At 51.2% G+C, this 23330-nt stretch overlaps 1 protein-coding gene across 7 annotated transcripts in view; it reads left to right on the top strand.

Moving 5' to 3' along the window:
- The window catches only part of ERI3 (ERI1 exoribonuclease family member 3), a 122623-nt gene that overhangs the window by 35798 nt on the left and 63495 nt on the right, over positions 1 to 23330 (top strand). For all 7 annotated transcript variants that reach the window (XM_033114276.1, XM_033114277.1, XM_033114273.1 and 4 more), the window contains 2 exons: positions 1635 to 1694; positions 6198 to 6289. In XM_033114276.1, the coding sequence (XP_032970167.1) occupies positions 1635 to 1694; positions 6198 to 6289 (152 nt within the window). The remainder of the gene's footprint in view (positions 1 to 1634; positions 1695 to 6197; positions 6290 to 23330) is intronic.

The following is a 23330-nucleotide window of genomic DNA, read 5'->3' as shown; positions in this document are numbered from 1 at the left end:
TGCGTGCCTGAGATAAAACACAGGGCAACTGCCTGCTCAGTGTGTGGCTCTGGAAGGTGTGCAGGCTCTGGGTGCGGCTGGGCTGGGCATAGGAACAGGGCTGCCAAGAAGCACACGAGGGTTTTCATGGTTTTCTTCACTGCTGGACCCCTAGTTCCTTGAATGGGGCCCAGCGCATTGTATGCTCTCCATGAAGAGATGTTGACTAAATGAAAGGAGTCTCAACACTTCAAGATCAAAGCTGCTGACCCAGAGCTCATCCCCATCCCCACCCCCACCCCCAGCCCTCAGTGGACCACCTTTGCTTCTCTTTGGCTCAGGCCCTCCCTCTGCTGGGCAGTTCTTTGGTCTCCCAAGCAAGGAAAGGGTGTGGAGGTGCCAGCCGGGTGGGCATGCTGTGGGTTAAAGCCGTGCGAAACAACAGTGTAGTTAATCTTTCTAATTTATTTTCCTTTTAGACCATGGGAAGTCTGTAGGCAGCAGCTGTTACCCAATTAAAATACAGATTAATATAAAAACAGTTTCTGGAATGTAAAATAGAGTGGCTGTGTCCTTACACTTCCTTAAAATACCACCTAATAATGACTTGATGAACTACAGAAACCCACCTAGAGGAACTCAGCGTTCTTAAAATGAAAATTTCTTTCCTAAAAGGTGTGTATTACCATTCCATGTAAGTTGCTATGAGAAAATAACCTTCCCTCTTAGAGCCAGAGGTTTCTGTGAGTTGGGTATTTGGTATTCATTAAATGTAATTAAAGTTTAATTGGAGTTTAATCCACCCCCCCAACACTTGAAAAAAAAAAAAGGTTTCCAAGCAAGCCTCAGTGCTACTCTCTGGAAGTAGCCAGGAGCACGGCGGGCGTGGTGATTTCCAGCTGGTCCAGGTCTGTGGATGGGGACCTCCTGCCTCAGAGCCTCGAGGCGGTCCGTCCTAGTCGGTGCTTGAGGGATGTTTTCACTTCAAAACAAAATAAAGCAATAAGCTTGTTTCAACCCAGGCCCGACCCGGTGGAACATAGGCCTATGAGTCGGAAATTCTGTAGGCCAGGTTTGTACCCTCGGCCTTTTTGCCTGAGATTTCCCCGTCAGTTAAAGGTGTCTGTTTCCTGCTTGGCTAGTTGGTATTGGGGGCCCCGGGTATGCAGGGTGAAGGGTGGGTGCGTGTGGGAGTCCCTCCGCATTTCACCGATGTTAAAGTGGGAAATACTGGACATTGAGAACCAGAGAAGGGGTGGACTTGAATGAAACCAAGTGTGCCTGTCCTGTGTGGTCATTCCCCAAGTTCCAAAGGAGTCTCTCTGAAGGCTGGAGGTGAATTTACTTCAGATCATAATTTGTGGGGAGTTATTGAGCCTATTGAATACAGACGATACATAAAATCTTTTTTTATTTTGGCAAGTGAAAGCGGAAACAGGTATGAGACATACCTTGTATGTCCCCATTTCAGGGCAGGATGCTGTCGGGATGTTCACAGTATGTCCTGAGACTTGATTCCCAATGCTTCTGTCGGGTTCTCGGCCTAAAGTAGTGCAGGTCAGAGTCCTTCACAGTAGAAGGAGCAAAACAGAAAGGAAAGGATCCAGTCCAGCTTTGAGTTTGCCACCCATTGGGCTCTTTCTTTTTCCTTTCAGCTCACAGGGATCATTCAAGCCATGGTGGATGGTCAGCCAAGCCTGCAGCAAGTGCTGGAGGTAGGTGAAGTGACCTTTAATTCCTGACCTCTGACCCCTTCCTGCTGCCTTTCCCTCCCTCCCCTCCTGAGAATGTAGCCGTGTAATTTGACTATGATTATGGCTTGATTAGAATAACATTTGCTGTCACATCAGTGACATGCTGTTGAGAGTATTGAACCATTGATCTGTCATCTCCAGCTGTTCCTGTCAGGGTTACTGACAAGGTGTCCGAGTGCTGCCAGGAGGCTGGTGGAGGGCCCCCACCCCTTCCTGTGCTGGGCGGGTTGGAGAGTAGGGGATCCGTTTGTGGCACTGTGGGACTGGCCCCGGGGACTGGAGGTGTTTTTGTTTAGCTTTAGTGTTGGCTTCCTGTGGCATGTGAGCACTTCATTAACTCAGCCAGAACTCCCCATCGATGGCTTTTGTTTGCTGTCAGCTCCTCCAGGAGGAGCGGCTGGGCCCGTCGGCCCCACTACAGCTTGCCGCGGGATGCATCGTGCCTGTCCGGGGTGCAGGGGCTGCACTGGGTAATGATTCCTAATCAGAATAATTACAACAATTGCCTATGTGAGGGAAATCAAATGAAAGGCTTTAGAACCCTTGGCAGAGACCATACTTCTAGGATGTTCTCCTCGGGGAGCGGGAAAAGGTTAAGATGCTGCTTGTGCTCCAGCCTAAGGGAACCAGGAAGGGCAGTGCTCGGCCTCAGCTAGTCTCCCAGCCCCCTCTGCCTGGGGTTTTCAGAGAAGGAGAAGATCCCCTCCCACTCCCTTCTCTCTAGGGGGAAGGGAGAAGAGAAAAAGCCTGTGGATTTCCTTAGGTGCTTTATTTATCTTCAAGACCAATACACCCACAGCTCAGCGCCTATGAAAGCACAGGAGAAAGCACGGTATGTGGGGGAGAGCAGGCACATCTGCCTCAGAGGTAGTTAGCCTAGACGAAGGAGGGTGGTCGTAGGGAGAGGGAGGGAGAGCTCTGTATTTAGCCAAGAAGGCTTGTCCCATCTGAGAGAGAAATGCAGATTGAATTTCCTGGGGCTCCTCAGGATGGAGCCAGGGTCAGAGAGACAGGCTTAGGCTCACCCAGTGGCAGAGTGTCCTCGCTGTCCCTGAGAATGTACAAGCCCAGGCTCTGTGACCAGTCAGGCTCTGGGTTAGGTCAGGGTTAGGGTACCTGCAGTGGATTGGGAGAAGATAAGATGAGCTCTGAGGTGTCTCCCAACCCCACTGACCCTCTTTTTCTTGACAGAATATTCACTCCTATGGCTGAGGGATCTCCTCAGCATGGACTGATCCCTATTAGAGCAGACTGAAGGAGGAAGAGGCGACCTATCTATCCTTCCCTCTGTCCCAGCCAGCGTCCCCAACTAGGGCCTGGCTCCTGAGGGAAGGCATAGGATGGGCAGCTTGTCCCTGGAATGTCTCTGGCTGGGGACTTGGGAGGAAGATGTGTGTTCTGGGCCAGCAGCAAACCAGGGCCAGTTGAGGGGGAGATGTGCTTCTGCGGACCCCAAGCCAGCCCTGGAGAGGGATGCTCAGAGGATTCTGCGTCTCGCCCCCAAAGCTCTTTCTGCTACTTCAGCATAGTTTGTGGGGAAGGGGAGATTCCTGGCCTGAGCCTGCATGGGGAGTCTCTGGCAAGGCAAGGAGACTAGACCGGGCTCTGCTTTGTCCCATTAGCCCTGAATTGGTTGTAGAGATAAGGAACTAACTTTTCATCCTAACCAAGGCCCTGAGTGGGTGGCCCTAGATCTTTACCTGACTCATTTGTTTTTGTTTTTTTCTTTTCTCCCTCCTTAATTTAGCTCATTGGCCTGGCCATCCCCTCCCACCACCCTTGTCCAGCCTGGAGCCATTGGAGCCTGTAGGGAAAGAGGATACATGACTGAATGATGGTCATTCCCTCATCCAGAACAAGCTCACTGGATGGACTTTCTAGGCTCCTGAAAACCCATCCATCTGTCCACTCACACATCCATCCACACATTCATCCCTCACCCATCCACTCATCTGTCCATCCGTAACCACCTAGTAACCACCCATCTAGCCACCGGACTCATCTGTTCTAAGTATGTTAAGTTGGGCTCCTCTAGACCTCCCGTAGCTGAGGGTGGGCTGGCCCCAATGATTGGGGTTGTCTTGGTGGTTCCTCCAACCCTTTATCCATTCAAGTGGGTAGGAAAGGTGGGAGGAAAAGGGCAGGTCTGCTTCCAAATGTGGTATCACTTCCTGAAGAGGCTCAGAGTGGAGGTGCTCACTAAGTATTTGCGGCACGAGTGGGTGCCTAGGCCCTAGGCTTCCAAGGACCCCAGTGGGTGTTAAGTGCTGCTCGTGGTGGAGGCCTGGTCTTGCTGGGCGTCCTTCTGACAGTACTGTCCTGTCCTGCGGTCTTTTCCAGGACCACTGTGCTGGCACCGGGGCATTGGGGAGCCCCTTCACGTGGGGCACTCACTTGGGGATTTAAGGCCAGTGACTCAGAACGCTCGGTGACTTAGGGGGTTCCAGGTTTGCCTTACCTCTTTTTATGTAAAGTCTGCCTTATTTTCTTTAGGTGACCCTGGGGAAAGGATGCGTGCGTGCATGCATGCATGAGTGTGCGTGTCTGTCCCTATGCCTGTGCAAGGGGTTAGGCCAAAGTGGCTGGGGAGACAAACCATTCAGCAGGAAAAGGTACGGAATTTAGCTGCTGAGGAGACCTTCAGGCTGAGGAGAATTCCCTCGTATACCGACTGTGAAGAGGGGCTGCAGAGTCTGGCATTGGGGAGCAGCTCTGATGTTCCAGGGGGTTGGACTGCTGTAGCCACAGAACTAGAGAGGATCCTTGGGCCTACCCAGGCCAGGCTTCCAGGATCTCTGAGGCCCGGGGAGCTGGCCTACACCTGCGGAAGTAACCTCACTTCACGTGTGCACCTCACCTGCTAGGCACACAGGGCCCATCACGGGCTGGCCTAAGCGAGTCCCCCAGCCTCAGCTCCTGTCCCTCTTTTCCATACACTGTGGACTTTGGTCACATTACTCCCTACTCGTATTTCAATCAATCTGCAAATATCTATTGAGAAGACACTGCACTGGGTTAGGGGTTAACACAGTGAAGAAGAGTCCCTGCCTTCATTGTGCTTCTAGTCTGGTGGGGAAGGGAGACATTACACGGCTAATGCTCACGTGCGCAGTGAGTGACCTGAGCCTCTGGCTGTAGTACCCTTTCCTGTGTTCCACCCTGTCAAGCAAACCTAACCACCCAGGCCCTAATCACATGACCACCTTTGTGACTCCTTTCCCTGTAAATGGTAGAGCTGCCACTTCCTCCTGTTGGTCCCAAAGCAGTCTGATCACTTCTCCATCGCTGTATCTGTTACGCTCTGCCTTTCTCCCCTTCTCATCCTACTGTTTTGTGGTAGGCACTTAAATACATTGTTACCTTTAATTCTCAGAACAACCCTGTAAGGTTAGTCGTCCTACCTCATTTTATAGATGAAGAAAACTGAAGTCTAGAGGAGTTAAGTGACTTTTAAATGACTTCCCATCAGTGACACAGCGAGGATATGGAACAGCCAAGGTTAGAACCTAGATGTGTCTGACTTTGAATCCTGCGTTTCTAATTACGATGCAATACAGCCTTTAGAAACAATCCTCTTGCGTGAGTGGAGCGGTGGTGTGAGCTGTGCTCTCCCGCCCCACTCCTGGGATCGCCTGAAAAAAATAGGCGTTGCTCCATGAATGCTTCGTGATAGTTCTCTTGTTATACACTGGTTTTAGTATTTGTACTGCCAGTGTGAGTGCTAATAATAAAACCCATCAAAGGGATGAAGGCAAGATAGACTTAAAATGTATCTGGAGCAATTTCTTTCCCTGTCTAGGAATTGAGTTCAGCCTTCAAAAGAATCTCCTGGATTTGAATCCTCAACCAGGAGAGGAGAAATATAAAGTCTGGGGCCAGTTATGAGCTTTTAGTGACTGGAGCAGGCAGTGCTATCCCATTTGTCAGGATACGGCTCCTGCCCAGCAAAGGGACTTCTTTTTCTAGACTCATGGTGGAAATAACTTCACTTGCATTTGGGTAACAACCAAATTCATAAGTTTGGTTAACAAACATTTGGTGGGAGGGTGAAATGAATAAGTGAGTGCATGAACTTGTGGATTGGAGTCCGTGCATAGGGCCTCCTTCCAGCGTAGTCTCGTGGCTCAGGACAGCCCATGTCTGTGCTAGGCTGTAGCTTTGTTTAAGAACCAAAGGTGTTTGGATTGACCTACTGGGATCTGTCCTTATCCTGCGGGGTGGGCTGCCAGTTAACGAGTGTGGAGGGGCTCCCTCCCCGCAACACTTGGGCTTGTAGGATCTTCCTGCAAGTGCCCCCATAGTCAGAGCCAAGGCTGAGAGCCTGGAGTGGAGCCCTGGCTGGATAAGAGTACAATTTTCTCCTGCTCTGATTACAAGCAGCTTATCTGCGTTTCACTGTTGTGGCTCTTCACAGACTCAGGGAAAATAAAAGGAAAATCTCATCTGTTCTTGTGTACTTTTCAGAGGGTCGATGAGTGGATGGCGAAGGAAGGCCTCTTAGATCCAAACGTCAAGTCAATTTTTGTCACCTGTGGAGACTGGGACTTAAAAGTCATGTGAGTATGAGAAGGGCTGCTTTGCTGGCGGCGCTTGGGATCTGTGGGACCAGGTCTTGCCTTTCACAGGTTTAAATGTCCAAACCTACAAGGCAGCTAGGTCAGGGAGTCCCTGCCAGGGTGAGGAGAGGGTTGGGAGCCCTGCCTTCTGCCCCTGGAGCAGGGAATGGACAGGTCAAGGACCCTGCTGGGACTGCTGTTGTTGGGCCTTCCCGCCTTTGCCAGGTCTCACTGCTCAGGATAGCCCTTCATTTGCAGGACTACATGTCATTGCTCTGGAAGGAAGGAGTTAAAAGGGTCTTTATTTTTTATCAAATTGTACGGTGTTTATTATTCTAAGTGCTTTAGAAATAGTAACTCATTTTATAACCCTAGATACTCTTATTATTTCTATTTTAGATGAGGCAGTTAGGGTACAGAGAGGTTAGGTAATTGGCTCAAGAACACACAGACCTAGGATTCAAACCCAGGCAGCCTGGCTCAGGGTCCTTTCTCTTAACCGTTATGCTGTGCTGCCCTCTTATCTGGGATACAACTGAGAGCCCAGTGGTGGGATGAGAAAGGGCTGCTTCTAAGAAGCTGCCCCAGTCACCAGCCTCCTCTTTCCTCCTTTGTCCGCACTGCTTTTTCTTCTTTGTCTCCTGATCCCGCCCCGGTTATGGAAGATAGAACTGGTTCCTTGGCTAGGTTGACACTTCTGCCTCCTGTCTATCCTCATGGATACCTGGCTTCAGACAGCCCCCAGGGAACTAAAGGGAGGTAGAGGTGGTGGGGGCACTGTTTGCTGAGGTTGGATAGAATCGATACCTCTGTGTTCTTTGTGACTGAAGGCGGCAGCAAGCAGTGTGCGTGTGTGTGTGTGTGTGCGTGCACGTGCTTTTGAGCATAGGGTGGGGTGTTGGTGGAGGGTGGGGAGTAGCGGTTCTAGAGTGACGTTTCCTACCAAATCAGGCGTTGTGTTCTCCTCATGACCCTTTCTATGCCTTTTGGATGCTGGGCATTGAGGTAAAGTTATGCAACCAGCTAGGTGTCAAGCCTGCAATTGGACACCAACTCTCTAGGTAAGACAGGAAGAACAAGTCCTGCTCACATAAGCGCGCACACCCCTCAGCGACGTCCCTTGGGTCGTGTACACACATTAGCTGCACACCTCTAGGTTTGCACACGTAGCTCCAGAGGATCTCTGTGCTCCCAGATGAAATTACACAAGCTGGGCGGACATAAATCAGGAGGGTTCCACGTGGGAAGGTGAGGAGGAGCATGGCTGTTGTCCTTGTTTAGGGTGACCTGGGCAGCTTTGAGCACTTGTAACAGAGAAGGGACTTGTGTGGAGTTGGGCAGCATAGAAGCTCTTTGGGGTAGGGCAGGTTCCAGGGCTCGTGTGGTCCAGTCCAGAGGCCCGGTGCCTCAGGTAGCCGCCCAGGATGCCCGCTGTCCCAGTGGTTTTCTCTCTTTGGTGTGTTCATGTCCCAAGCACCTGCATTTTAGCATCTTCTGTGTTAACTGTGCCTGGCACTTTCCCGTCTGAGTGTAGATAATCCTGTGCGTGAGGTGGGGGCTCCCCGGCTGGGCCTCCTAAGCGCGGAGTCGGGCCTATTCCAGCCGGCGGCACTGGTTCGTTCCTCGGCATGGTGGGCCCGGCAGATTCCGGTGACCCAGAAGGCTGCTTTGCATCTTCACAAGACACGGTGGAATCAAGAAGAGATGTAATAAAGAGGAAGGGTTGGGTTGCAGAATCCAAGTATGTATGAAAGGAAACCAAATTTTCATGAGCTCATACCACATCTCATTTAGTCCTCCTATCTTCTCCGGTAGGAGGTGGTGTCTCCCTTTTATAGATGAAAAAACAAAACAAAATTAAAAACTGAGGCCCAAATTGGTACTCATAGCTAGACAGAAATGAATGCTAAGATGACGTAGCTTCAAAAAACAAAAACGGGCTGGGCAGACTTTGGATGCCGGTTTGGGTTTGGACTGGGAAAACCCGTGAAGCCCTGAAAGAGTGTGCAGGAGGAAGCAGATGTCAGGTGGCAGGAGCTGGGGGGAGGAGAGCTCTGTGGCTGCCTTTTAGAAGCAGGACTCCGCATAACTGCTGGGAAGGCTCTTAATTAAATGTGTAACAAAATAAAAACAGCCAGAGAGGAAACCTAAGTAGCGCTGCGTGACAGCGCACAGCTTATCGCTGTTCCTGGAATCTCTCGTCAGATGGCTCTCGTCAGAGCCATCACCTTTTTCTGCGCCTGGTAAAGGCTGACAAGGGTGGCGTTAAACACAACGCGTTAGTATGTGGCTTACTTCTTATTTTGACATCCATTTTCCGATTTAACTAAGTCTAAGGAATCCAGCAAATATTTCCATTTCCCACTCTGGCTTCCCAGAGCCATGGCTCCTCGTCGCTGTCCTCGCCCTCTCTCCCAACCCCCCTCGCCCGCGAACCAGCTTCACATCACTTTTGTTGGAAAGGGCCTGATTAGCGCGAGAGGCACTGAGAAATGGGAACTGAAGTGGCAGCAGAAATCCCACGGGAGAAAAGAAATCTGCTTCCGTCCTGACAAAATCATTTTGTGTCCATCTTTTATCAAAGCTGGATGAGTTGATACTCTAGGTTTACATGGTCTTTGATGCTATAGTCACAGATCCTGCGTAGGTGGGTTTTAATTTACGAAGTGTGGATTTAATTGTCTTTCTAAACTTGCTTAAGATACTTGTTCTGGCTTTGGCCCTCGGTCACCTTGCCTTCCCTACCTGACCTACCTTTGCATTGCCTCACCAGCTGTTTCTTGAGGCCCCTCATGGGGTTTACTGTTCTTTCACCAATTTTCTCTCTTCTCTGCGTACCCAGGCAGGAATGTCTCTGTAAAGGGGTTCCATCTTTTAGCGTGGTGGGAGGGTAAGCACTGGTGCAGAGTGACGAGTGACCTGCACGGGTATCGCCCTTGAAGAACTCAGATTTTAGCCTGTAGCTTGGACGTACGGGTTCCCCAGCTGAACAGCACAGTGGCTGAGAAGCTAGACCAGAGTCTTTCCCAGTGGCCTGTGGGTCTGAGAAGAGGGGCAGATCAGGAAGACGGAAAGATAGGGGCTGGAGGTGGAAATAGAGGAGGGTAAGGAAGAGCTGAGCTGAGGGAAGACCTGGCCCTCGGTGCAGCCTGGGAAGTGGCCCTGTGGAGAGGATCAGGATAATCGGATTCTGCTCGGGGAAAGCAGGGTCCATGGCCTGCCCAGAGTCCATTGAGAGAACCCTCCGCTAGCTCAGCCTCAGCTCGGGAATAGGGTTTTCCTCGCACTGGAGGTCTAATGTGTGAATGCCGGGCGCCTTCCTCGTGAGGTGTGCGTCCTGCACCCTGGGTTGGTGCTGTGCACATGTGGACCTGGCGCACTTCACGTTTTAAAAAGTCTGGAGATCAAAAGATACTTGCTCAGATTAAGGGTATGATTACAGTTTTATTGGGGGGCATGCACTCAATGGGGACTACTGAGAGTACCCGCAGGGCTGCAGTCAAATGGCCAAGACAGTTGAAGGCAGAGAGTCACCCGGAGTGAAGTCCCACAGTGATGGAACCACACACCTGGGAGAGAACTGTGGGGTGGTGACTGTCCTGTGTGTGTAGGAAATAGACGATGGCTGAAAGGCTGGGCCCTTTTGGCATCGTTCATCAGAGGAGACTACTTCATCCTTCTGGAAAGGCTCTTAACTTTACCGTTTTCATGTCTCCTTTTTCTCTGGCTTTTCCTTCACAGTGTCTTACAGAGGCTTCTTTCCTTGGTTCTTAAATTTTGTGTTTCTTAAATATTGGCATTTCTTTGATCTCTGTCCTAGCTGTTCTTTTTATTCGGCATACTCACACTTATCAGAGTGATCTCATCTTTTGCCCTAGCTTCAGCTATCCTCACTCTGTATGCTGATGTCGTCTAATCTTTTTCTGCAACTGAAAATGGAAACTGACATGGCAGCGGAGATCCCACTGGAGAAAAGACACTGCTCCATCTGCTGTCTGAACTCGAAGTTCCTATCCAGCTAACTATTATCTGTCCCCGCCTAGATGTCCGCAGGCCCTGTAAAGCTCAGGGGTTGTCTTTCTCCTAACACTAGACCTCTACTATTCCCTCAGATAATGACTGGGACCATTTACTCAGTAGTTCTGTCAGAAACCTGAGAATCGTCCTTGGTTCCTTTCTCTAGCCACAACCAATTAATTGCCAAATACTGTCAATTCTTCCTCCCAGAGGTTTCTCAAAGTCATTGCCTTGTTTCCATCCCTATTTTCACTGCCCTAGTTAAGGTCACCATATTCTTCATGGATTATTACAAAAGTCTTTTAACTAGTCTCTTTGACTCTAGTCTCATGTATTGTGCTCCATTCTTATAATTGCAGCAGATTATGTCATACTCCTGCTTAACACCCCGCAAGGCAAAGTCACACTGTTTATTGAGGCTTTCAAGGCTCTTGCTTACTTCTCTAGTCTCATCTCTCAATACTGTCTATGTGCCCCCCCACCCCCCAGTTGGATGCTCTAGCTGGCCAAATTCCTAAGGACCCCTTTAACATTGTTCTCTCAGTGTCTTCCTGGAGAAGGCATGTGGAGCACAGGTACTCATTCATACATGAAATTGTATTGTAGCTGCTTCTACTCGTTTGTCTCTTTCACTAGCTTGTGAGCGTCATTGTAACCCTAGGACAATGCTGGACATGTAGTAGTTGTTCAGTAAATATTTCTTGAATAAATGACAAGTAAGTAATGGAGTGGGCCTCTGGAATCCCTGGCAAAGGGTTGGATAGTGGGTAGATTCAGGGAGAGTGGAACAGAAGAAGAAATCTCGGGCTTTCCTGCACCAGCTGGAGTGTGAGGGGTTAGAGAACCATGCTGCTAATACCAGGAAGTTCTTGGATTTTCTCACTGTCAGCATTGCATGTTGTCACCTCCGTGGTAAGTACTGGATGAGATGGCCCGTAGGCCTGGGCCATGGAGGAAGAGTTTGGTCTGAAGAGCAGTGTGAAGGGCTTTCTCCAAGATAGTTGTGCCTCTGGGACTGAGCGCTGGGACCACACTGGAGAAGTTTACATCAGATGGTAAAGATAGCCAGCATTTATTGAGTGCTTCTTACATACCAGGAGTCCTCCTGTGCTAGTTACACATTAGCTCATTTAATCCTTACCACAATCCTGTGGCATAAGTTTTTTTATTAACTTTTTTTAAACAAATGAGGAAACTGGGGCCCAGAGAGGTAAGTAATTTGTTAAGAGCACACAACCAGGTTGTGGCAGGACAGGGATATTAACCTTGGCATTCTGATTCTAGAACCATGTGTTGAACCACTGTGCCATCCGACCATCTGCTTCTGTCTTCCTTCACGGCCCATGGCTTTGTGATGCCCTTCCTCCTCTCCTTAGTTTGCACGGAGGGGCAGAGCCTGGGGAAGTTCTCTGACATCTTGGCTGCTGCTGCCTGGTCTGGTGTTGGTGGAGGTCTGGACTATTATGTTCCTCTTGGTGTGGGGGCGTGGTTGGCCAGGAGGTGTCGGGGGGCAGGGTGATTGGGGACTGCCTGAGAGCCTCCTTGAAGACCTGCAAGTGAATGAATCCTCAGGTCTGTCTTAAGGAAACCACTGCCAGTATCGCTTTGGGCACCTCTATCCCGTAGTATGTTTGAAAGCATGTGGGGCATCTCACCATGTCACATGACAACCTTGCCTCGTACCTATGGGTATGCCAGTGGGTCCCAGCACTGAGCTGCATCACCTTTGATTAGCAGCTTGCTGGGGGAAGGGGCTTGAGTAAGAACTCCCTGGCAGTCTTGACTTGTCTCATTTCCCGATACTTTTATCTGTCACTGCAAGCGCTTGGGCTTTCCTCTTGAACTAATTAAGTTTGCATGTGTTTAGACACATTGCCAAATAGGGCTTAGCAAAGCGGAACTGAGCTACATCTCTTTCTGAGTAGGGAAGGAAGGGTATATGAATGCTCCCCCACAAGGGCCCGGGAGAAGAGTGGATGGCATGGAGTAGGTGTGTGTACAGATGATAGTCATTCTGCCCTGGCCCTCCTAGGGACACAGCAGGCCTGCAAAGCAAGCTTCTGATTGGTTGGCAGGGGCAGGTGGGGCCTATCCTCCAGCTCTCTTAGTGAATTGGGCATTCAAAAAGGGCTGAGGATGGATAGATGGCAGGCTCTGAAGTACGATTTTTCTCCCAAGCACAAGCAAAACTGAATATGAAGTTTAGGGGGTTTTGCAAGGGGAGTTTGTAGGGCTGTGTGCTGTTTGCTGTCAGCCTGAACCTACCTAGGCCTAAAGCTAGCAGAGTACAGGTGGTCTGGTCTTTCTAAGGCTCTGAGAAGTACGTTGGAAACGTAGGCAGCTGAAGGCCCAAGTTTTCCTTTTTTCCTAGAAGACTCCAACTTCTCTGCTCAGTCTCGTGATCCCTATGAGGTGTTGCCAGGGGAGATGGAGAGGAGAGTAGTATTGCCTAGAATCTCCCCACCACGGAGGTGGGGTTCAGCCTAATGGATCACCATAGTGAGGTGACGGCTGACAGCATGTTTTCATGTCAGACTGATGATGCCTGCCTTTGCCCTAGGGCAGGGTGGCCTGAGGTCTGAGATGCCCCATGGCAAAACATTCTTGGGTCCTGTCCAGACAGCAGCTATGGGGGCATCACCACATTGTGCACATTGTGCACTCCTTCTCTGAGGTAGGGAGTGAGGGTATTTTCTTTTTTCCCCTTAATTCTTAATTCACCCTCCCCCCGCCACCTCCCACTCCGGTTCAAGCCGTTGTTTCTCAGTCTAGTTGTGTAGGACACAGCTCCCTGGCCCATGCTGGTATTAGGAGCCTTGCGCTCCCCCCGGCTGAGGCAGTCGGTCACTGGTCATCACAGCAGCTCCCGGCATCTTTTGCCGGCTGCTGGCCACTCACGCTAGCCATCGGCCGCTCATGGCAGCACACCAACCCACGGCTGCTCCGGCCCAGCTCCAGGGAGAGCCGTTGTTCACGAACTTAGCTGTAGAGGGCGCAGTTCACTGGCCCATGTGGGAATCGAACCAGCGACCTCGGCGTTAGGAGCGCAGCACTCCAACCAGCTGAGCCACCGGCCAGCCTGAGGGTATTTTCTACAGAAACCAGGAGAGCCAGCTGAGCCATGGTCAAGGCCTTAGACCGATAGCTCGGAGGCTAGTGGGTCAGCTTCCTGGCCATGAAGAGGCTCAGTCAGGCCAGGCTCCCAGTGCACACAAAGTGTATGTCAGGGTGGGGAGGGGGTTCTGGAGGTTGTATGGGAATTCTGGGCTTTCAAGCTGCAGCCGAAGCCCAGAGAGAACAAGAACCAGACCTTCCGCCCTCCCTGCAGCTTCCCTAGAGCCCTCTCGTCAGCAGAGGTGCATCGGGTTAGCCCCAAGAAGGCAGCTTGAGTTGATGGGGTCATGTTTCAGCTGCAGCTAATCCAAGTCACTCGATATAAATCTGTCCCTGCTGCCTCTCCCCTCCCTCCCAACCCCAACCCACAGACAGGGAAATGAATCCTGGCCCTCGCCCTGAATACATCATGGCAGGCCTGCTTCTAATGAGAGAGGGCCATTCATTGTAGGGTGAAGCTCCCTGCAGAGCCTGGAATGCCATTAATTAAAGAAGAGCCACCTGAAGCCAGTCGTGCGGTGCAGCCTGTCGCGCTCAGATGGAGTGGTGGTGGGGTAGCCTCGTTAGCCTGACAGCTCCTTGGGCCGAGAGTTCTAGGGCTTGGTGGAGCGAGGGGCGCCCCGCCTCCACCTGAGAGCTCACCGTGTCTCTGGGGCCAGCATCCTCACAAGCACAGGAGAGACTCCTCCTGCACTGTCCTGGGGCCTAGAACTGGGGAAAAGGGCTCCTGATTGTGAGCTGCTGAGGACTATTCATTTCCCACGGGCAGGCCCTGGGCAAGAGCAGGTTTCTCTGGAGACTGAGCAGGCTGTTCCTCGCCTGTGCTCCCTTCCCACTCTTCTCCTTGTGGTCTTGGAGCTGCAGGTCAACAGGCAGCTCACTCTGCATCTTTCCCTCGGAGCCTGAGTTTGCAGAAGTTGGTCTGCTCTGGAAGGACTTTGGGCCTAGAGGGACACTGGGGGAAATACTCGTCTCCCTGGCAGACAGAGCCTCTAGTGTTTCACTGCCTGGGCACTTCTAGGCTGAAGGGTGGGCCTCCAGTGGCAGCCTCATCACACCCCCTGGGAAGGTGTCATAGGGTCTAAATCACTCTAGTGATTAGAGGAACCCCTGGAATGGCGGTTTCGCTCAGTAAAAATGCTGATAAAAGATAAAAATCTTTGCATAGTAACTAATCAGGCTTTGAGATGTTTTGGCAGTAGGAGACTCATGCTTTGGTCTGCTACAGAGCTGCTGGCTGGCTGGTTCTTTACTGCTTAATTGGTCCCGAGGCAGGTGTTGCTGCCGAGGTTCTGGTCCCTGGACTTACATATGGAGCTCCCCTGGACCATCTGTGAGGCTCTTATCGCCTCCACCTTGCTGGCAGGAGGGGCTGTAGGGCACTGACACCTTCGCCGTAGCTACCAGGGTCGGGGCAGCTGAGCCAGTCTTTGCCCAGTTTGTCAGGAAGACAGGTTGGTCTTCAGTCTGTGGAAGTCTGGGTCTATGTTCTGTGGTGGAATTTGACAGACAGGCGCCTTCAGAGAGCCTCTGAACAGCTGGGGGTATGGCTTGACCATCTGATCCATCTCTGCTTCCCTAGAGCTTGCTTGGTCTGGAATGGGGGCTGCATGAGGCCTCCCTCCAGGGCATGGCACCTAGGACTCGGGTGACACTCCCTTGTGTTTTGACCATTTTTGGATCTTCCGAGGCCTTAGCCACTTGCTTGGGCCCTCTGTACTCTGGTAGATAGAGAGTAAAGGTTGAAGGGCTTGTGCCCTGAACTCAAGAAGGAGCCACTGTTGCTTCTGGAAATTTTTTTCCTTTGGGTGAGATAGTTTTTTGTTTTTTAGAAACCCTTTGTATGACTCTCGAGACCCAACTCTTTTTTTAAAATCTTTCAGAAATCAAAGTATGAAATAGTAAGGTGCATAAAGTATATAAATGTGAAGTGTGCAGCTCATTATATTTTCATAGAAGTATACACATGTGTAACCACCATTCAGATCATTTTAAAGAACCTTTTCCATCATCGCAGAAAGCTTCCTTGTGCTTCTTCCCGTCTGTAAGACCCTCTCCCCGCCAGGTAACCGCTGTTCTGACTTCTATTACTTCTGCTTCGTTTTGCTTGTTCTTGACATTCATAAAAATGGAATCATATAAGATGTACTCTTTTGTGTCTGGCGTTTTTTGCTCAACATAACATACAAGAGATTCATCCATGTTGTTTTATGTATCAGTGCAGCCTTTTTATTGCTGTGTAGTATTTCATTGTGTCACTATACTGCAGGTTATTCTCCTACCTTCTTTAGTCTTTCAGTACATATTTGCTGAATGAGTATGTGAATGTTCAGTCTGATGTGAGAGTCTCCCTAGGCCCGTCAGCGTTCCCCATCCCGCTCATTTGTTAAAATCTAATTCCAGTCCCTTGGACATATGTTTGTCCCTGTGTCTTCCAGAATCTGCACTGCCTGCCTCTTTCTCTAAACTGCTGTGATAAGGAGAGGCTGGCCTGAGGCCTGTGGAAGTAGCCTTGGAGCCATACTGACTCGTTTATTTATTCTTTCAGCACATGTTTATTGAATATCCATTCTATACCTTGCACTGTTCTGGATATTGAGGATATAGCAGTGAACAAAGAGCTAAAACTTCCAAAACAGCCTCCCTTCGTGGAGCTTCCATTCCAGTGCATGTGCAGCTAGCACTGCCCTCTGCCTTTTGGACCCCGACACCAGAAGAATCTTAGTCTTGTGCAGGCTCCTCTGTCCTGTGGGATTCTGCAGGAGCTAGGTGGCAGTGGCCCTTGCCACCTTGACAGGGCCTCTCTAGGGCTTCTGGGCATTGGTCTCCCTTTCCTGCTGCTGCTGCTGCTTGGCAATGAAAGGGTTTCTCAATATTGGTACTTCCCTTCCACTATCCCAGAGTCTGATTCCCTCTGAGAGGGGAGAGAATTAATCTCCAACTTTCCATGCCTGTGAGGTGAGTGACCTCTGTTTTGTCAGCGCTTGCCGATCTGTCCTCTAATTCCCAGCCAGGGTAATGGAGACATTACTTTGCACTAAAGCAGAGCAGCAGTTCTCTGAGTATGGGTGCTGCACTGGGAACGACAGGGCGGCTCTGTGGGGATCTCCTCGCAGGTGGGCAGGCAGCTGGGGGCTACAGAGGTGTTGGCACCTGAGCAGCTTTGGTCCTGAACTGTGGTTGGCAGATTCAAGGAAGGAGAGTGCCCTGCCATCATATTCTCCCTAACCACCGTCTGTGCCAGTGGGGTGGCTACTTCAGTGTGGTCTGCAATAGGCTTCTTTTATCAGACTCCTAAGAGCCCATGAGAGGCTGCGAACACCCCCGTGAGCAAGAAGAGTCAGGGAGAAGGGGTCTCGCAAGATGAAGGCCAGGGAACTCAAGGCTTGGCTGCAGAGTGGCCCTTGGCTCAGTGATCTGTGGACTCTGGGGCTCAGTTGTAGGGCTTTGGGGAGGGTGCCTATGAGTGGGCGGGATCGATTCTCAGTGTCCCTGGCTAAAGGGTGACACGACTGAGACTTGTTAGTTCTGTAAAACTGTTTCTTCCAAAGCCTGCAAGGATGTTGGTTTGGGGAAGAAAGCCAGCCAGCCCAGAGAATCCCGGGAGCCTGACAGGCCTTTTTCTCTGCGATTCTTTCTTGCAGGCAGCCCGAGGCAGCCTGTCTCTTTGTTAACAGAGTGACAGCAATGTGACACCATGGAAATAATTACTAACAAATCACGGTGCTGACTGCAAACAGCTCTCTGTCTTCAGAGGCATGTCAGGGTGCATTAGAGCAGGACTGGAGGAGCAGCAGTGGGGGGGCTGAGGCGCAGTCCGCACTCAGACACTCTCCACTTCATCCCCCTCCCTGACCCCTTTCTGCTGTGTCTGATTTGCCTGCTTTTCCCCACTAGGTCAGCTAAGAGACCAGCTGGATAAGTGTTGTATGCAGCTAGTCTCGCTTCCTCTGGGAAGGTAGCTAGGACTCCCATCTTTACTAAGGAACACCTGGGTAGTGATAAGATCCAGGAGTGTTTCCATTACAGGCCCCCCAAAGGTGGAAGCATGCTCCATTTCCGATTTACTGTCTGCCAGTTGGGACCAGCTTCACCTGCCAGTGAGTGTTTTTGGGGTGGCAGAGTGTGTGTTCCAGAATGTGAGAGAAGCCTCGCATCTGTGTTGGCTCAGCTCCCTTCCCCCACCAGCACTGGTTTCTTCTTCAATTGCCATAGTCAATTTTTGGTAAGTCGACTTTGTCCATTCCCTCTTGGTTAGCAGAGTGATTGCTCTGACTGTCAGGGCTGTAAATAATGTTCCTGGCGTGTGTGGCTGGAGGCAGCCGTGTGGGGTGGAGAAAGCAGTGGAAGGAGGAGCAGCACTCCGATGGCTCCCTCGCTCGCCCCCCTCCCCTCTCATACAATATTTATCCAGGGATGGGAGTCAGATGCAGCGACCTCAGGGGTCACCCAGTTAAATAGCTTCTGAACCTCCCTGCATTCTAATTGCTGCAGTTGTCCTTTGCTCTGGAGACTTCTCCTCCCCATTGTCTGCTGAGGCACACACTAATGGCTGTCCTCGCTGGCCCTGCTGGGAGGCATGTGTGTATGGGGGGAGGGGGAGGGCTCCTGGCTGCCTTCCTTTCCCCAGGGATAAGGGAATCTAGGGCCTATTAACAAGTGGCTTAGCTAGGAGGAGCACAGTCCCCTGCCCCCCCCACCCCTCGCCCCAAAGCTGGCCGGAGAAGGAGGTGGACAGTAGGTTTGGTTGATGGGGCCAAGGGGCTTCGTCCACTTCTGGTCCTCATGACCCCTCTAACGGGACAGACCCTCGAGTACTCCGCTGAGAAGCATCATCCTATGTTCCCACGGTCCCACATTTAGGGTTTAGAAACTTCTAATGAGTGATATTTCCTATTGGAATATGCCGAATTTTGCCCAAAGATTGACCAGGTGCAAAATTCTCTTTCGTCCCCTGGAGGTTGATTTAGGTGATAGATGATGGTAGCAGGTGTGTCCCATTTGTTGATTTAAGAGTGCATGTGCCACATGTCTTCACTAGGACCTTCTTGTAAATGTCAGTGACCCTCCACTATAACTCTTCCCTTCCAAGGAATACTATTGGAAACTGCCATCGAAGGTGCACGTCCTGGAAGCACTGGCATTCCAGCAGTAGCCTAAAGTAGCCTCCCTGTTGGGAGCTGCTCAGGGCCCAGTAACTACTGACCGCCAGGTGATCAGAACAGAAAGAGCACATGCATAACTAATTATAGGCTAAGTGAGGTAGAATATGAGAATGCTACAAAGAAGATACAAAACAAATGCTGTGAGAACCCACAGGAGCACAGTAGAGAGACCGAATGGATAGTATTTTTTTTTACAGTAAACTTAAAAAAAAAATTAAAGCCCAATATTAAAAAATATACAACAGTTAAGCTGTTCTGGCCGAAGCTGGGACCAGGCCCAGCCCGTTCTTCCTTCTCCCCCAGTGTACTAAGTACCTTGGAGTCCCTATGAGAACCCTAGAGCTTCATGGAGCGCAGTTTAGAAACCACTACCTTGTTCTAATCCCCACCCAAAATTGTAGGCCAAGTGCCCATACGTCTTAAAGGATTGAGGGGAGCTTGGCAGGGCACAGGAGACCTGCCAGCGGGTAAGGGGAACAGGTGTGCCCTTGAGTGTATTGGAGCAGAGGTCAGACTGCATCCGATCCTGACCGCTTGCAGGATGCGTCTCCACGGAGCCTCCAGAGGGCATTGTAGGCCACACAAAGGCAGCCCAGGCGAAGGGTCAAGATGGCCACAGGCCAGGTGGAGACTGTAGTAGGGGATGAGTGAGATCTCAGAGTGCTAAGAAGCTCCCAGTTTTCCTGGCCAGGAAGAAGAGAGCAGCTCATTCACCGAGATGCTGACCGAAGTGCCCTGGAAACCTTCCGTCCACTGCTCCTCCCCGTCCCACTCCCTGCTGCCTGCTGGGGGCCTCTGCCATTCTGTCTGGGAAAAAGCTCTGTCCAGGTCCTGGAGGCAGCTCCAGCACGTCCCAAAGTCACAACAGGTGGGGCACTGTGCCCTTTCGCTGCAAGAATGGCCCTGGGAGGGACCCTAGAGAGGCGCTTGTCTTGTTTTACGAGAGAGGAGCTGGGGGAGATACAGGTTATTTGATTCCATGGGGTGTTTGTGGCACTGGGAAGGTGCATGTTTTACTGTTCCACGGGGCGTTTGTGGCACTGGGTGCTTCATGTGGTCATTTACATGGGCTCCATGTGGGGGGAATGGGAGTAGAGATAGCTGGCAGTGGGCCAAAAAACAGTGGCGCAAAACAGCTGTATATACTGGTGGTGCCCAAAAAATGTATACACATGACTTGTATTCATCTTTTGTTATCGGTATATATTGAGTATTACAGTTTTAATAGTTTTTTCCTTAAAATGTGTATACGTTTTTTTGGCACCCTCTGTATACACACACAGTGCCTTTGGAGGCTTCGAGCAACTGCTGGGCAATGCAGATTTGAGGTGGATTTTCTCTGGGAGGACTGGCAGCCTGGCCTATGGGGTGTCCCTCTGCACCCGCCTGTGTTCTGGTTTCTGTTTGGGAACTCTCCAGAGCAGCATGTCTGGGAACACTTCCAGCTGTGCTGCCAGACCCAGACGCAGGTGACGGCCTTTCGTCTATACCATAGGGAAACCAAGAGGAAATTAAATGTCATTTGCCCCCTGCATAGCAGGTCGCTGCCAGATCAGACACTGCTGATCAGAGCTGCGCAGAGGGCACCCAAGGGAAGGCTTATGCCTGCAGCCATGCCCTCTGAGCTGTGGAGACTCCCAGGTGATGGCCTGGCTCGCTCCCAGGCCTTTTTCTGCCAGTCTGGGTTCACCCTGGCCTGGAGCCCAGCTCTGGGCTACATGGCAGCTGTGGCCCATGCGAGGCCAGAGGTGCATGTGTACCGGTGGGAGAGAGTGGAAGGGAAGGACGGGGCCTGGCAGTGGAGGACATGCAGGAGACAGTGAGGTGGACAGCCCTTCTTCAGAGAAGCTACGTGGTACTGTGGAAAGAGCGGGGCCTTTATTAAAAATTAAGAGACCTGCGTTTGAGTCCTGGCTCTGCTGCTTACTAGTTGTAGGATCTTGGGAAAGTCACATTACTACTCTCAACCTCAATTTCCTCATCTGTAAAATGGAGATTATAATAAGCTCTGGCCCCTGACATCTGTCAGGAAGTAGCTTCCTGTTGGGATTGGTGCCAGAGTTTCCTCACCCCACCTCGCCCAGGTCTGGAAGGATGGTCTGGAGTCCCCTGCCTGTCTGTGAAGTGACTTGGCTGAAATGGATGGGAAGCAAGTCTGGCCAGGAAGGCACAGCTGGTAATCTCTGCCTGCCTGAGGCCTTTCCTTCTTGTCCTAATCCTCTCAGCCAGGCATCACAGACCGTCAGGAAGGAGTATGGGCGATGGTGGTCACCCTCCTAATTGTGGGCCTCATCTGGTTCCCTCCAGCCTCACACTTGCACTGCTCTTCCTGTTTGGCGGGACCTCAGGGCTCATCCCAACCCCTCGCTTTCCTTGAAGTCCTAGTGGTGGGTCCTCTGCAGTGACATTTATTAACAGGGCTTTGGGAAGAGATGTTTTAATACGGCGAGAGTTCTCCCTGGAAAACGACCCCCCGCCCCCCCGCCCCCCCCCCCCCCTCTGAAGCGTGGTTGCTGGTGGTGAAATTCATTAGTGTTCCCTGACAGGCAGTGGCGACAGAGGCGCTCGCTGTCTGCTTCCCGCTCCCTCGCTCTCGTGCTCCTGCTTCACGCACACTGATATTTAAAGCTGATGGGCTGCTTATAGACTTCTTGTACCATGACAAGTTTGGGGAGGGGGTGGGGGAGGAAGAGACAGACAAGGAGCCAGCTGTCACGCTGGTATTTCAAACAGTACTCTCTCCTGACCCTTTGCAGGCTCCAGCAAGTGTATCATCTTTCTGAAGCCTGTGGTTGGAATTGTAACCTGCAGCCATCCCAGAGGATGGGAGCAAATGTGGGGCAAAATGGGCTGAGAAGTCGGCAGTGCATTCTCCCAGGGCTGTGGGCAGGCGGAGAAGAATGGGGGGGAGGGAGGGAGTGTTAGTTCAGGCAAAGAGGATTGAGTCTTGTAAGTGCCCCCCGACTTTGCCCTTCCACCACCAGAAATGAGATGGCCTTTCTCAGTTGTCTCTCCTGGAGTGATCATTATGTTGCATGCTATGGTTGTCTTCTGGGTGGGCCTGGAAGCTACCTGAGTGTGGGCATCAGGCTTGATTGGCCTCTGCCCTTGAGGGTCCTGGGTCTCAGTGATACCTGTAGATGTGTGGTGGCAATTGAGGTAGAAAGTTCTCCCATTTTGTGTCTAGACTGGGGCCTTGGCTTTTGTTCCCTGGTATTTGCCTGCTGATTCTTTGATTTGGAGAAAGAGTCCCAAGGCGGCTCCTTCATCCACAACTCCTCCCCTCACCCCCAAGCTTCTTGGAATTCATTTTTGCAACTGTTGAGTGGTTTCGGAACTTGCCCTTTGGCTGTCATCCTCAGAAAAGTTTCTCCAGTGTCATTCCTCTGATTAAGGCACTGTCTTCCCAAGGCAGATGTCCTGGAAGCATCTGCAAAGACTGTTGCAGGTTTAGTCTCAGCTGACCTGCCGAAAGCCAGAGTCCCTCTATGAGCACTTCCTTTTACAGTGTGTTTCCCTTGGCTGGCTCCCTTAACCTTCACAGAGCAGGGCGTGGAGGTGACGTAACCTGCCTAAGGACACATGGTCACTTGACTAAGTTGCCTGAGTGTGGCAGAGCCATGTGCTAGGTGGGGGTTGTACTGCGCTCTCCCTCCCCCACCCTGCCCCTATCATAGCTCTGCAGTGGGGGCGTCACTGGGGAGTAGACCAGGCTCTTCCACTCCCTGCTCTTTTAGCCTTGTCAGCACCATCAGTGCTGCCACTGGCTTCCTCAGTGTCTGCGTAGTGGTGTGTGTGGGCGTGGGTGTGTGGGTGTGTCTGAGGGCAGAGAGGGGTTACTGGTAAAAACACCCTGGACATCTCCGGTGGAGGGTGGAGCCAGAATGCCTTTTCTGCCTGTAGACTCAAGTGTATTCTTGAACTGTTTAGGATTGTCTTTAATATTAGTGATCGCTTCCTATACCCCCCTTTACCCCCGTCCTATCCCCTGCCGTGATCTCTGTCCTATAGGCTTCTGGAAGGGGTTGCTGGCCTGGGGCTGCTGTCTCTGGGCAGTGCCTTTCTTTCCTTTCCTGTTTTTGCCGATCCTCCAATGGCTGAAAGCACTGGGTGCCCAGCCTGGCGAGGGTCTGTCTTCTGCATTGGTGCATCTCACAGGTGAGATGGAAACTAACTGGCTTTGATAAGTAGGAGGCTCAAGCATTAATTTTTTATACATCAGCAGCGGCCAAGTGAGTGAATTCAATTATGAGTCTGCTTTCTCTCTACCCTCCTCCCCCCAATGTGCTGGTTCAGAGCAGAGACTAAGGAACCTGTTGAAATGAGAAACCCCTATTTCCTGGCTTGACCCCCTCACTAATTCGGGTTAAATTGCTACGCTATTGCAGTGGTGACACATTGTGCCTGCCTGTTTGTATAAGAGGCTTCAGTGGGGGAGGAAGGACCAATTTGTGCAGAGATAAAAGGTGTCACGGACAGATAACTAACGTCCCAGCCTCGTGCCTGCTCTCATTGTTGCTCAATTTGCTCCGTGTGGAAGCCCAGCCTTCGCTCCTTCTCCCTTCCCTCCCCTTGCTCATATTTTACCTCGATGCCACAGTGTAATGATGCCCTGCGTTGTGGGGGAGGAGATAGGCACCTCTGGCTGACAGCCCTTCCTGATAACCAAATTCCAGCCCATCCATCACCAGCTACTCTCCTCAACTTGAGGAAAAGTGATCGTGAAAGGCGGGCCGTTTATCACC

This window comes from Rhinolophus ferrumequinum, chromosome 9 (assembly GCF_004115265.2).
Source record: "Rhinolophus ferrumequinum isolate MPI-CBG mRhiFer1 chromosome 9, mRhiFer1_v1.p, whole genome shotgun sequence".
NCBI classification, from domain to species: Eukaryota; Metazoa; Chordata; class Mammalia; order Chiroptera; family Rhinolophidae; genus Rhinolophus; species Rhinolophus ferrumequinum.
The sequence above is the reverse complement of the archived record's forward strand: the minus strand, read 5'-3'. Positions and strand labels throughout refer to the sequence as shown.